At 38.8% G+C, this 13,901-nt stretch overlaps 1 protein-coding gene across 12 annotated transcripts in view; it reads left to right on the top strand.

Annotated features, from left to right (window-relative positions):
• The window catches only part of UBE3A (ubiquitin protein ligase E3A), a 97,057-nt gene extending 93,369 nt beyond the window's left edge, over positions 1 to 3,688 (top strand). For all 12 annotated transcript variants that reach the window (XR_011461617.1, XM_070358147.1, XM_070358153.1 and 9 more), the window contains 2 exons: positions 468 to 611; positions 1,598 to 3,688. Coding sequence is in view for 11 of the 12 variants with exons in the window: in XM_070358147.1 (XP_070214248.1) it covers positions 468 to 611; positions 1,598 to 1,718 (265 nt within the window). In the remaining variant the exon portion in view is untranslated. The remainder of the gene's footprint in view (positions 1 to 467; positions 612 to 1,597) is intronic.
• The last annotated feature ends 10,213 nt before the right edge of the window (positions 3,689 to 13,901 follow it).

Genomic DNA, 13,901 nt, shown 5'->3' with positions numbered 1-13,901 from the left:
ATATAAACATTGTGTCCTTTTGTATTAGTGTTTTTAGGTATGAGGGTTTTTGTGTTTTCTTTTGTCCCTACTCTTTGTCTGACCTTCTCCCCTTGAAGTTACTATGTAAGGCATAAGTAGAGGGACATAGCTGTCATCTTCAGTTCACAGGACTTTGGTTTTGCCTTTTGTTTTTTACTGACTATATATTTACAGTTGGTGTAATTGTTTCATTTTGTTGTTGCCAGTTTTTACTGTTGCAGATAATGTAGCGATGAACAAAAGCTTTTATATTTTTGAAAATAGTTTTCTTAAATTTGCATGAGTGGAAGTCCTAGCTCCTAGATCCCCAGAAAAGAACCTTCAGGCTCTTGATACTGACCTCCAAGTTACCTCCTATTATGGTTTTAATGCAAATCACAAACTTAAATTAGTGCTAGCAATAATGAATGCCAAACTAAAATCGGTATTTTATCTTTTCTCATTAGGGAGTTCTGGGAAATTGTTCATTCATTTACAGATGAGCAGAAAAGACTCTTCTTGCAGTTTACAACAGGCACAGACAGGGCACCTGTGGGCGGACTAGGAAAATTGAAGATGATAATAGCCAAAAATGGTCCAGACACAGAAAGGTAATTATTAAATTGTGACTATATACTGAAAACCTTGGCTTCCATATTATTACACATGTGTGATCTATCCAGAAGCTTCTGAGCACATTTGCAGTTTTTAATAGAAATTTCCAAGTCACATAAAATGTTAGTTTAGCCAGTGCTTTGCTGCTAATGTTCAAGAAAATCTTTAAATACTGGGCAGGTTAAAAATTACAGAGTTCACTTGATTTGAAATTTTACAGATTGGTATGATTCTTAAAGTTTTCGGTTGAGAATTTTTTTAATTGAAAGCCACATTATGTCATCTATTTAGAATAGTCAAGTTGAAGTTCACAAGTTTGTTCAGCCCTAGATTACGCTAGTACCACCAATTTCAGTGTCCTAACATTAGTCGTGTTTCCTCTATTGTGCAAGTTAACATTTGGTGTGCAGTGGCTATATATGAGCAGTAGTATATTTAATAATTTAAATGTATAGAAACATTTCTTTCAGTGTTCTACTTGATTTGTTATTAATGTAAATTTATTATCAAATCAATTACATAGTCATCCAGGAATATTTTGAATAAGCATTAAAGAGCCCAGACTGAAATTTTGGAACTGAGATTTGAATATTGTCTTCACTTAATGTTACTACTCAGTGATTTCAACTCTACAGTGGGGAAACTGACAGTCTGTAGGTTTACTGTGAGAAAGTTTAGTTAAATGACCTCTCAGGGTTAAGAACCTATTAAAACAGTATCTGGTATGTGGTAATAACTTTGTGGATATAATATGTTATCATCAACCATCATCATTATTAGCACTGAGTAATTTATGAGGTAAAGACAAATTGCTGTTTGGTATCTGTATGGCAAAATCAAAGTTTATCTTTATGACTTGCATTAATGTGTAGTGTGCTTTGCAAACCATCTCAATGTATATACCATCTAAAGTAGGATCATTTAGTACTGAGCATATCTCCCATGACTTATTTTCCTGTTTTTCCCCTTTCTCTCTATATAGGTTACCTACATCTCATACTTGCTTTAATGTCCTTTTACTTCCGGAATATTCAAGCAAAGAAAAACTTAAAGAGAGATTGTTGAAGGCCATCACTTATGCCAAAGGATTTGGCATGCTGTAAAAAAAAAACAAAAAATGGGAAGAAAAAGAAAATAAATTTAAAATTTTAATAAATATAACAAGAGGGATAAAATTGGTGGTGATAGTGTCCCAGTACAAAAAGGCTGTTAAATAGTGAACCACAGTAGTCACCTATGTCTGTGCCTCCCTTCTTTATTGGGGATATATGGGCCGGAACAGCAGATTTCAGCTACTTATATGAACAAATCCTTTATTATTATTATTATTTTTTTTTTTTTGCGTGAAAGTGTTACTTATTCTTTCACTTGTATGTACAGAGAGGTTTTTCTGAATATTTATTTTAAGGGTTAAATCACTTTTGCTTGTGTTTATTACTGCTTGAGGTTGAGCCTTTTTGCATATTTAAAAATATACACCAACAGACTCCCCTCCCAAGGAAAATATTACCACCATTTGTAGGCCATGTAACCTTCAAGTCTGTGCTATTTTTTTGTCCCTGTATCTAACTCAAATCAGGAGCTGTATTTTTTTTAAACAATTTGCTTTTGAAACTTGAAGTCTTGAAAACAGTGTGATGCAATTGCTGCTGTTCTAGTCCCCAAAGAGTTTTCTGTGCAAAAATCTTAAAATCAATAAAGATGGAAGGGAGAACTTGGAATGTTTAACTGCAGCCCTCAGAACTTTACTTTAGTAACAGCACAACAAATTAAAAACAACTCATGCCACAGTATGTTGTCTTCATGTGTCTTGCAATGAACTGTTTCAGTAGCTAATCCTCCTTCTTAGTATATGGAAGGACAGGGATTTGTTGTTGTTGTTGTTTTAAGTTTATTGGGGAAAAGTGCATTTGGCCAAAAGAAATGATAGTCAAACCCTTTGCAAGAAAGATAAGTTTGTTGTTTATTATAAGCGTAAAGCATGTGAAAGTGCACTTAAATTTTTTATTCTTTGCTTATTAACCACATTTTAAATAGACAATCCAAAGTCTTCCCTTCTTGTCGCCATCATCTTATCCAGTCAGCCATTTTATCAAGGCACATGATCAGTGTTGGAACATAGTGGAAAGAATGGCTATTGTGCCTTGTTTTACTTAATCATACAGTAAGCAGAGACTTGGAAATGAATGGAACTGTTACTCTTAAGTCCTATTTACATTGTCTGTCCCCAAAGATTAAAGTTTATTTCAAAAAGTGTTAAATACTACTTTCACGTACTGTGGAAAAGTACAGGTAGATTTAAATTACTAGACATTCAGAAGCAAGTAGTTTCCCCTGTCTAGTCTTCTGTGTCTGTGATGTTTGTTTCTTTTACTGCAATATAAAATAAAAGGATTATGTATTTTTAACTGAGGAGAGACATATTGATATATCCTTTTACTACAAGTTACAGCTAATGTGCTGAGCTTGTACCTCGATTGTTTTAACTGACCATGACAGATTAGTTTAATGATTTGTTTGAAATTGGCAGGAAAAATACAGCTTTCAATCATCAGAAGGGGAAAGAGGATGTCTTTCAGAATTATTTTAGTTCTTTTAGTAATTGAGACTTAACTGTTATGTACCATAATGCTAAATAAAACAGTGACATTTTCCACCATAATTTAGTGGAAAAAGAAAACATTGCTTTCCGTATTGTGATAAGGTAACATGGGGTTTTTCTGGGCCAGCCTTGAGAACACTGTTAAAAATATATACACTACCTTGATTCAAGGGACCCTCATGCTACTACAGTCACCTTAAGAGGCCTCTCATTCCTGTGCTTCTTGTGTATAATGAAAGTGAGAATACGAGAAATCAAATACTCTGGGGGCTTTTTGTATAATAAATTCGTGAAGAAATTTGTGTTCTTCAGTTCTCAAGTTTTATTATCACTATAGTATTGAAGTTATCCAATTGTAATCACATCTATGTGAAGTTTTTGAATGGTCATTGAGTACAGATCACCAGGTATAGAATTCATATCAAATAGACTTTTAACAAACAGTTGAAAATAAACCTACCCTTGAAAATATTCTAAGAGAAAAGTTCATTGGTTGTCCAGACTACTTGCTCTCACTTTCAATATCTGTTTGTCCTGGGCATATTACCACTTCTTTTCTCATTGCCTCCTTTCCACTACTGTCTACAAAATTTTCACTGAACAGTATCTTAAGCAAGAGGGAACAAATAGAAATTTTGACTACAGTGGTTACTCCCTCTATCCCAGATGTTATGTTATAAAGTACTGTTCCTCCCAGATCACCAGGAAACTCTGGAGGAAATAAAAAACCGAAAACTAATTGGTTTTCCAGATGAAATACACAGTTTCTCCTACATACCATCATTATAGAATATCTCAAGCATACAGTAAAGACACGGCCTGTGACCAAACTTTTCTGGAGCCTGGTAGCTTTGGCCAATGAATTGGATTTCCTACCCTATACGACTTTACTGGGCTCTGCTTAATTGTGTGATAAAATCCAATGACAATTTCTGTAGCTTTACTTTGGGATACACACTAACTAAGGAGGGAGATACATGAAATCAAGCTTCAAACAAAACTTGCTGATGGTATTCATTTCCCTATCGGTACACATCCATCTTACTAGAAAGGAAGGATGAGTATAACCTGGCACCATCACTCAAAGAACTGTGCTGGGATTTCAGGCCCTTTCAAGGGGATTTCTCAAGACTTTCATGCAGACTCAGAGGAAGGGTAGTCTTCCTAAGGCTACTCCATCTGTAGTCATGATCCCCTTAACCTGTTTACCTCAAGTATCTTTTTTGACCTTCCACCAGCCTCTAAGGACCATCTCTTATATTCCTGCCCCTTCCCTGAGCCAATAGAGGATTCAAAACGCAACTTCCACTTCCTCTCTTTCCTTCTTTTACCCACAGTGTTAGTGTATGGAGAATTTCCTGGGGAGTCTAGAGAAGTGCAGTCTCAGTCTTTTCCTTCTTTACTGTTGATATCCAGTAGTTGGCATTTGTTAACCAATTGCAGGACGATTTTGGTGCAGATGTGCCCCTGTGAGAAATGCTTAAAACTTTTGCTATGCCACTAAAATACCTCTCCTGAAGGATTCTTAGAGTCTCCTCTTGAGAAACTCTGTTGCCAGTGAGAACCCTAACCTTGGCAGCACCCTGAACTTGGTTCAGCTGCTACCCTGTTCGTTTTTCAGTAGGGTGGATACTACTGTAATTCTAAAATTCTGACCTGTACTTAACCAGTTCTGTCGGGTAAACCTCAACCACTCAAAAAGGTTGTTCTCCAAAACCGTGTCTTCTGCTCAGACTCTACCCCCAGAATATCTTTCTGGTATCTTAAAATCAGTACACTTCAAAATGGAACTTTTGTCTCTACCTATCATTTATTGTTCCTTAAAAACATCCCTCTTGACTCAGTCTTCAGAATCCCTCACCCTTCTATTGTCACAGCTTGTATCAATTGTTTTCCCCTCTCCTTCATCATACTTCCTTTCGACCTTGACAGTATTCTCCAAACTTTCTCATTCTTCCAGAACACAGTTTTGTTAATTTAAATATCCTTTGCTTCAAAACTTGTTCCCTGTTGAGGAAATCTGGAAGCCTGGTATCCGCAGCCCTCCGTAAGCTCAGTTCCACCTACATTTCCAATTCTACCATCAGTTACAGGCATCTTTCCCTGCGTCCCCACCCACATCATCATGCTGTGCTTAATCATTTCATATTTCTCAAGTAACCTTAAAGGCCAAAACTTTAAAAAGCCCCTCACCCATGAATTCATCAACCTCCAGAATGTCTCTGTAACCTAATAGCAACTTCATGGTAGTACATGCACATTGAGCAATGAGTCACTGGGATTTTTGTTTTTTTCCCATAACCATTAACGTGGCATGTGGGCAGGTTCATGGGGAAGATTGTTTATCTTTGTTCTGTCCCATATAGTAGTTGTGTAATAACTTTGTTGAAAGGACGAGCGCTATTTTTTCCAGTACCTCGTCAGTCACCACCTGAATGATTGAAAATGACGGCTTGCCATTCAATGAAGCGTCTCTGTTCTCACCAAAGATAGCCTCTGTCTCCTGTCTCCTCGTTATCCTACCCCCAAAAGGTTTTATTTTAAAATATTTGAATATTTAGTGGCTAAAGAACTTGTTCCTGGAGGAAGTGAGTAACTGGTTCTGTCATTTCAGCCTGTGAAAAGAAAATTACTAAAAGGGAAAGGATGAAATGGACCAAGTCCTTGGAAGCAAGATTTCTGTGTGACTTCCCCAGTCCTACTTTTCGGGATGTGCTCTGGCAACCTATAACCTCTGCGTGGTCAGCCTCTGTGGCTACACTCCTCTCCCGCTGGAGATGGGAGCAGGTGTCTTACGTCATCCTGCTGTTGCCAAACCCTCACATATCAAGGAGCTATCGTTGCTGAATGCTGTGTTTTCTGTAGTAAAGCACTCACCATGATGAATGCCTGGTTTGCCAAAACCTTGTAATTACTGCTACAAGTCAACCCTTAAGTTGGGATTCTTAGATTCAGCTGAACAGGACTGTAGGACAGGAATAATTATCCTGGCTATCTTTCAGTCTCCAGCAAACCACAGAAAATGCAATGGGCATGTGTCAGTGAGCAGTGCACAGTGACTGAGGGCACAGCCTTCAGAGTTGAATGATGGTCTCAGTTCTGTCTGGCCCTGCCCATCCTTTGGCTTGGATTAGCATATCCAAGCCTATGTATATCACTGATGGTTATCAAGACTCATTGAAGTTGAGACACAGGTGCTACCTGTTGCAAGACAGAAGAAGGAATTCATTGAGAGGTTGAAGATGTTTGTAATGATTTCTTTTGCAGGATTTGACCCTCATCTATCTCAAAATGCAGGAGGGGTGCTTTCTTTGATTTTTTTTTTTTAATTAGGATAATTCATATAACAATTCACTCCTTTAAAGTGTACAATTAGTGGCTTTTAGAATAGTCACAAAATTGTGTGTCACACTATATAATTCCAGGGCATCTTCACCACTGCAAAAAAAACCGCTTGTATCCATTAGAAGTGATTATCTTTTCCCACCTTCCAAGACCTAACCACTAGTCTCCTTACTTGTCTGTAGATTTCCCTATTTTGGACAGTCCATATAAATAGAACCACACACAAGGTACATCTGTGTTGTAGCATGTATCAGTACTTCATTTTATGAATAATATTTCAGTGTATCAATATATCATTTTTATTCATTCACTTGATGGTTGTATTGTTTTCACTTTCTATTATAAATACACTACCATGAACACTGTACAAGTTTTTATGTGGACATAAGCTTTCATTTCTTTTGGTAATGTACATAGTGAATTCCTGGGTCATATGCCCAGTCTTCAAGGACCTGCCAACTGTTTTCTGAAGTGGTTGTACTTTCTTGTGAGCATCTTGTGAATTCTAATTTTCCACATCCTGGCCAACATTTTGAGTCTAGCCTTCCTATTGGGAGTGAAGTGGTATCTCGTGGTTTTGATTTGCATTCTCCTAATGACTAATGATGTTGAATATCTTTTCATGTGCTTTTGGCCATTTGGTCATCTTTAGAAACATTTATTCAGAGACTTTGCCTATATTTTGATTCAGTTATTTGTCTTTATTATTCAATTCCTTATTCTGATACAAATCTGTTACCAGATAAGTCATTTGCAAATATTTTATTCCATTCTTTGGTATTGATGGTGTCCTTTGAAATACAACTTTTGAATTAGGGATGTCGAGTCTTCCAACTTTGTTCTTTTTCAAGGTCATTTTGGCTATTGAGGGTCCCTTGCAGTTCTATGTGAATATTAGAGTCAGCTTATCAGTTTCTTCAAAATAGACATCGAGAATTTTGACAGGCATTGTGTTGAATCTATAAATAAATTTGGAGATTATCACTAATTTGACAATATAGAGTTTACCAACTCATGAACGTGGATGTCTTTGGATTTATTTAGGTCTTTAATTTTTTTATTGTTATTTTTTAGATTTCAGTGTACAAGTCTTGATTTCTTTGGTTAAATATTTTCCCAAGTATTTTATTCTTTTTTGATGATATTATAAACATAATTGTTTTCTTAATTTCATTTTTGGATCATTCATTGCTAGCATATAGAAATGCAATGAAAAGTTTTTTATATTGATCATATGTGGCTTTTCCTAACTAAATGTGATTCCTAACTTTTGATTCTTTTGTATTTTCCATATACAAGATCACACATCTGCAAATTTTTTCCCTTTCACTCTGGATACTTTTTTTCTTTTCTAAGTGCCCTGGCTAGCACCTCTAGCACAATATTGAATATAAGTGGCAAGAACAGACATCTTTATCTTAGTACTACTTTATAAGGAAGGCATTTAATTTTTCACCATTGAGTGTCATGCTAACAGTAAGTTCTTCATAGATGCTTCAGGTTGAGGAAATTTTCCTTCTATTCCTAGTTTGAGTGTTTTTATCAGGAAAAGATACTGGATTTTTGTCAGATGCTTCTGCTTCTGTTGGGGCTCAGTTGGTAAAGAATCCGTCTGCAATGCAGGAGACCCTGGTTCAATTCCTGGGTCAGAGATCCCCTGAAGAAGGGTAGGCTACCCACTCCAGTATTCTTGGGCTTCCGTGGTGACTCAGCTGGTAAAGAATCCACCTGCAATGTAGGATCTTAATCTGCTTCTGTTAAGATGGTTGTGAGTTTTTGTCCTTTATTCTCTCAGTAGGGCTATATCGATGGATTTTGGTATATTGTACCAACCCTCCATTCCTGGGTTTCTGCAGGTTCATGGTACACAAACCTTTTAATATGCTACTGAGTTTGGTCTGCTAGAATTCCATTTAGAATATTGCTGAATAAAGGGCATATCTACCAGTGATGAGACTGAAATGTGTATTTCCCATAGGCCACATGTGGTCACTGTAAGAGACAGGTCATGGGCCATCTGACCCTGCACAAGTAGGTTTCCTGTTCTGGAGCCAGACACCCAATATCTGAATACCCTCAGATAGAAGCTGTGAGAAGAGGAGAAACTGAAAGTGACCAGCCGAGCCAGAGGCTCTCATTTGGGATTCCCTGAAAGTTAACTTTGTGAAAGAAGGCCATTCACTCCCACCTCTCTGAAGGCTCAGTATCTTAGGACAGTTGCACCAACTGGATAAGGTAGGATATTTTTCTCTAGATTTCCTCCCTTCCAAAAGGGCCAGAAACAGCTTTTGAGTGAGAAGGAAAGTAACGTGACGAAGAGCCTATTTCAGGCCTCCCACCCAGAAGCAGCTCTGAGCAAGAGTTGCATTTTCAGTTAGGAGAGAGAGTGGCATTTTTGATGTTTCACTAATACCCAGAAAGTAGATGCTTTGCTTATTATCTGAAAGTGACCAGAAAAACTACATACCTGAGGTTTCATTCCTGCTTGGAAAAACAAATCCAGAGCCAGAGCAGACCAGCAAAAAGAAAAAGTTGTGCTCAGCTGAACCATTGCCCTTATTCGCTTCCTTCCTGTCACACACGTGCCTTATTATTTAGTAAATCTCATTACTAAATTAGTAGATCTATAGGAAGGACTTAGGTACTCTTTGGATAGTGCTACGGAAAGATCTCCAAGGGAGATCTCAAACCTGCTTCTAGTCCAACTGAACTGTGAAGATTTTCTGTTTTACTAACATTTACCAGGTAAATAGAATTCAATACAAATTGAATGCTAATTTAATACCAATTGAAAACTGAATGCTAAGCAGTCCTGAGTGTTCACTGGAAGGACTGATGTTGAGGCTGAAACTCCAATACTTTGGCCACATGATGCGAAGAACTGGCTCTTTGGAAAAGACCCTGATGCTGGGAAAGATTGAGGGCAGGAGGAGAAGAGGACGACAGAGGATGAGATGGTTGGATGGCATCACCAAATCGATGGACATGAGTTTGGGTAAACTCCGGCAGTTGGTGATAGACAGGCTCGGCGTGCTGTGGTCAATGGGGTCGGAAAGAGTCGGACACGACTGAGCGACTGAACTGAACATACCAATTGAATGCTAATCATGTTGCAGGTCTGCTGGAGGTTTCAGGTTGGTTTCATAACCACTTTGTTCAATCAAGGAGTCTTTTTATGGGGAGACTGAATCTAGTGAACCAGATATACATAGAAACCACTAAGGGTTATAAAAGTACATAAAAATACAATTTGGACAGAGAATTCAGATCCAAAAATTGTCCAAATAGAAAGTGAAGGATTAGTTGACAGGCAGACAAGAAGGTGTTTAGTATGCCTGAGTGTCAGATTCAAAGGGATCAAGATTGGATTGGAATGGAAGGCAGGTCAGAGCATGAAAAGCCTTGTAGACCATACCAAGAACTTTGAACTTTGTTTTGCAGATATTGAAATACAAAGATAATTCATTTTACATTTTTTTTTCTATCTTATAACATGGAATTGGAGGAATGTAAGTGTCATGCAATCTTTGTACCTAGGAGATTTTGCCAAGTCGTTCAGTCATGTCCAACTCGTTGTGACCTCGGTCCATGGGATTCTCCAGGCAAGAACACTGGAGGTGGATACTTTACTGTCTGAGCCACCAGGGAAGCCCAGTTAGGAGATTATTGCCATAATTCTAATTATATCCTCAGGTTTATAAGCCTGAGGATAGAAGGGTGGGGATGTTCTAAGACATGTTTGGGACTGGGACTGGGTGACTGATTTGATATTCCAGGGAGAGAGGAGTCAAAAATAACCCACGTTTCTGATTTGCATGACTGGGTTGGTGGTGGTGGTGTGGGATCTACAGGGAAACAGGTTTTGGAAGGAACATTAATACCGTTGGGTCATGTTTCAGTTGAAATGTCTGAGAAATATACAAGTGGAATTAAAAGGCACAGAGGCAGTTAAAGAAATACAAATTTAAAGAAAAGCCTACAAAGAAGATTAAAATGTATGGTTTTTCAGCATAGATGTACCCTTAGGGAAAGGTCATAAAGGGAGGAAGAAAGAACATGGACAGAGTCCCTGGAAAATGTTAAAGCAGTTCCCTTAGTTGTTCATTTTTATCTGTGCTTCACTAGAAACCAAGCCTGATGAGGGCAGGAAGTTTGTCTTGCTCATGGCTGTGCCCCTAGTACCTACAGCAGAATGTAAACAAGGTTCATTAAGCTGCACAACAAACCAGGGTGTCTCAGAAAATCCTTCCCATTCTCTTCCCTGCTATCCTTTGCACCTTGTTGACACCCTCCCCCACTGTAATTCTTAACACAGTTTTTAAGGGCCCACATTGTATGTGTGTTCATTTACTGTCATCTCAGGAAGATATATCAGCTGAGTGAAAATATTTCCAAACTGTTGAGATGTGATAACTTGCAAATCAATGCTTAGCACTGCTGGGTTTGGTCCCCTTACCAGTGAATCAAGAAGTTCACAGAAAGTGAGATCAGATCTGTTTCCTGAGGCAACTGAGAAGGCAGATTTACCCTGAAAATAATCGCCAAGGGCAGGAAATAACCTCCAACGCTTCAAGCTGAGACAGCAGGAGAATCCCAGCTCATTGTTAACTACAAGTGTATTCTTGGGCCTGTCAAGTGGGAAGTTCGCCCATTACCTAAAAATGCATTTCAGAATTGTCCCTGTGTGCTTGCATCTTGTACCCAAACCCGAAGAAAATACCATGTGCCTTAAATATGTACTTTTAATAGGATTGAAGTATTTTTCAAATTTAAACTGTAGTCTCCAAAATAATCATACTTCCAAAACGCTTTTCACAGGGTATTATTCTGCTTACTTCATTATTGCCTCATTCCTTAAATTCTATTCCATGACAGTAGAAGTGTATCTGTTTTCCTCATCCTGGTGTTCAGAACATATTTTTCAAATGAATGTATGAATGAAATTATGCTTATAAAACCAAAGAGCCTGATTTATCAATTGGACTTCCAGATCTCCACAGAAGCTACCAGTAAAAGTAGTGTAACAGCTGTTCCTGCATGTGAAGAGCTTTTCTGGCATTCAGATACTCCTCACACCTTCCCACTGTTCAGTAACAGTACAACCTTACACTGCTCTTATGAATGGAACTAGTTTTTGAAAACAGTTGAGGGAAACCAGTTTGCCATGTATTCCTAAGAAGGTGGTGAGTAAACAATCACATTTTCCTAAGTACCTTTAGTTTTAAGACAGCCTCTTTCCACTGTAGGTCCTCATCCCCACTCCCACTCTAAAATTACACTTATAATCTCATAATTCATATAAGGGTGGCTTTTTTTTTTTTTCTCATCACCACAACCACCTGTGTGCTTTCAGTATTTCTATGCCAGTAACCCATAGAGGAAATTAGTAAAATTCACACTGAATCCACATGAAGTGGATGCAATCATGTGGGACAGTACAGATCACTGCAGTGATCCCTCTGACTGCAGATCTGATTTCAGAGACATTAAGCCTGCAATTATTTAGCCACATGCTGTACAACATGAATTCCACTTAGCGTTGCTGTCATAATGGGACTTAAATACTTATGAAATAGAGAAAAAATATTTAAGGAATATGAACTATGAAATACAGAGAAAAAATATTTTAAAAATATTTAGCGTTATTCATTTAAATGTAAAAGTGCCACTTCTCTATACATTTGCCTCATGACCATCTAATTGATAATGAAGACTTTAACTTCCTTATATTACCTCAGAAAAAAAGTTTGAAATGTTAACCAACCACTGGACTGACCCTGGAAGGACAAAAGACTGACGATGTTTTATTTTGTTCAAGGGCAGCCACCCAACATCTGCTTTTGTGACAAGTTAAAATAATTGTATTGTAGAGGTATAGGGGTAAAAATGACCTGAAAGATCATCTTCTCCAACCCTCAGTTTTTAGATGAGGAAACTTAGGTCTCAAGCTGTGAAGCGTTTTGCCCAAGATTACTCTGATCATTGCATTCATATGAACTCAAGAAGCTAGAAAACAGAACCTCTGCCTCCCACTTGATGTTCTTATCACACCTTCAGTTCTCTTTCTTGTTTCAACATTTTTTGCTTCACTAAATGTAGGGAGTCTCCCAGTAGGGCCTGCCTGCTAGAGAACAGGGCGCCGAGGGAGAGATCTCTCCTAGTTTTCAAGTCAACTAGTTTACACTGGTTTGATTTTATTGAAGAAGGTCAAAAGTTAGACCAAGTTTCCTATTCCCTTTACCTCCTCAAGCTACCAAAGAAACAGATTTGCTAAAGTTTCCCAAATCATTCTTTCACTCTTTTTTTTTTTTTTTTTTTTACAGTAAGAGCATTACTGGCAGAAAGTTTCCCAGCAGCATGTTCCCCCTAGATACTGCTCCTGGACGCAGACCCGAAGGCTCGCGAGGGGCGCTCCGGACGCGGCGCGGCCCCTTGCCCTTCCTCTGCGCGCGCGTCTTCGTGTCTCCGCGTCTCCGTGTGTAGGGTTGCAGGGCGAGGCGTGACCCAGGGTCCACGTTCTTACTGTTAGATCCTGCCTTGGTTGTCACAGTCTTATATGAGAGTTGAAGCATTTTCTCCGTGAGTTCCAGAGCAGTCTTGAAGTCAGGGGTAAGAGTTTTCTTGGTAAGTATTAAGTAGAAGTTGCTGAATGGCAGAGGGGTGGAAAGGGGAAGGATGCCTTAGGAAAAAAGCCGTTTGTTCTTGGTAATGGACTTGCTTCCAGTTCGTTTTCCAATCTCTTCAGGAATGATTTTCGGCCCTCTTCCTGCACCCTGTGTTCTGATTCCTGGAGCATGCACTACTCCTTCAGTTCCTTTCTCCCAGGGTCTGTTAGAAGAGTGACCTTGAAAATATGTGGTCTGTGGTAGACTTTGGATTCTGGCCTCCAGATACTTGGCTCTTTCACTCGTGAGAAACTCCTGCCTTAGGCTGACTTGAGCCTGGGTCGGCAGTGCCTGGTCCATTTGCACACCATCCTGGACAGGTGGGTTCTTCCTGGGCTGTGACCATTTCTTCTTGGGGTGCTCTCCACTCCTGTCTCCATAGATTATGTATTTAAGAAACTTGCCTTTCGATTTCCTGCCAATGGCTGGATCCTGGAGATGACTCTGCCCAGTGCTCGATGGTCTACTAGGGACGTCTCTTACGATCCCTTCTCCCCCAGCTGATGGACTGCTGTCAACAGGGAGCTTTCTCTGTTTTTCTACCTGCTCTGGATTATCCAAAGACTCTAAAGATAAAACCAGAGCTGGTTTCCCCTCCCCTCTGGAGAGAGACCCTCTTATATTTACAGTTCCCCTCTCACTTTCATCCTTGGAGTCTACCTTTAAGGTCGCCC

Source organism: Bos mutus, chromosome 21, assembly GCF_027580195.1.
Source record: "Bos mutus isolate GX-2022 chromosome 21, NWIPB_WYAK_1.1, whole genome shotgun sequence".
Taxonomy (NCBI): Eukaryota; Metazoa; Chordata; class Mammalia; order Artiodactyla; family Bovidae; genus Bos; species Bos mutus.
The sequence above is the reverse complement of the archived record's forward strand: the minus strand, read 5'-3'. Positions and strand labels throughout refer to the sequence as shown.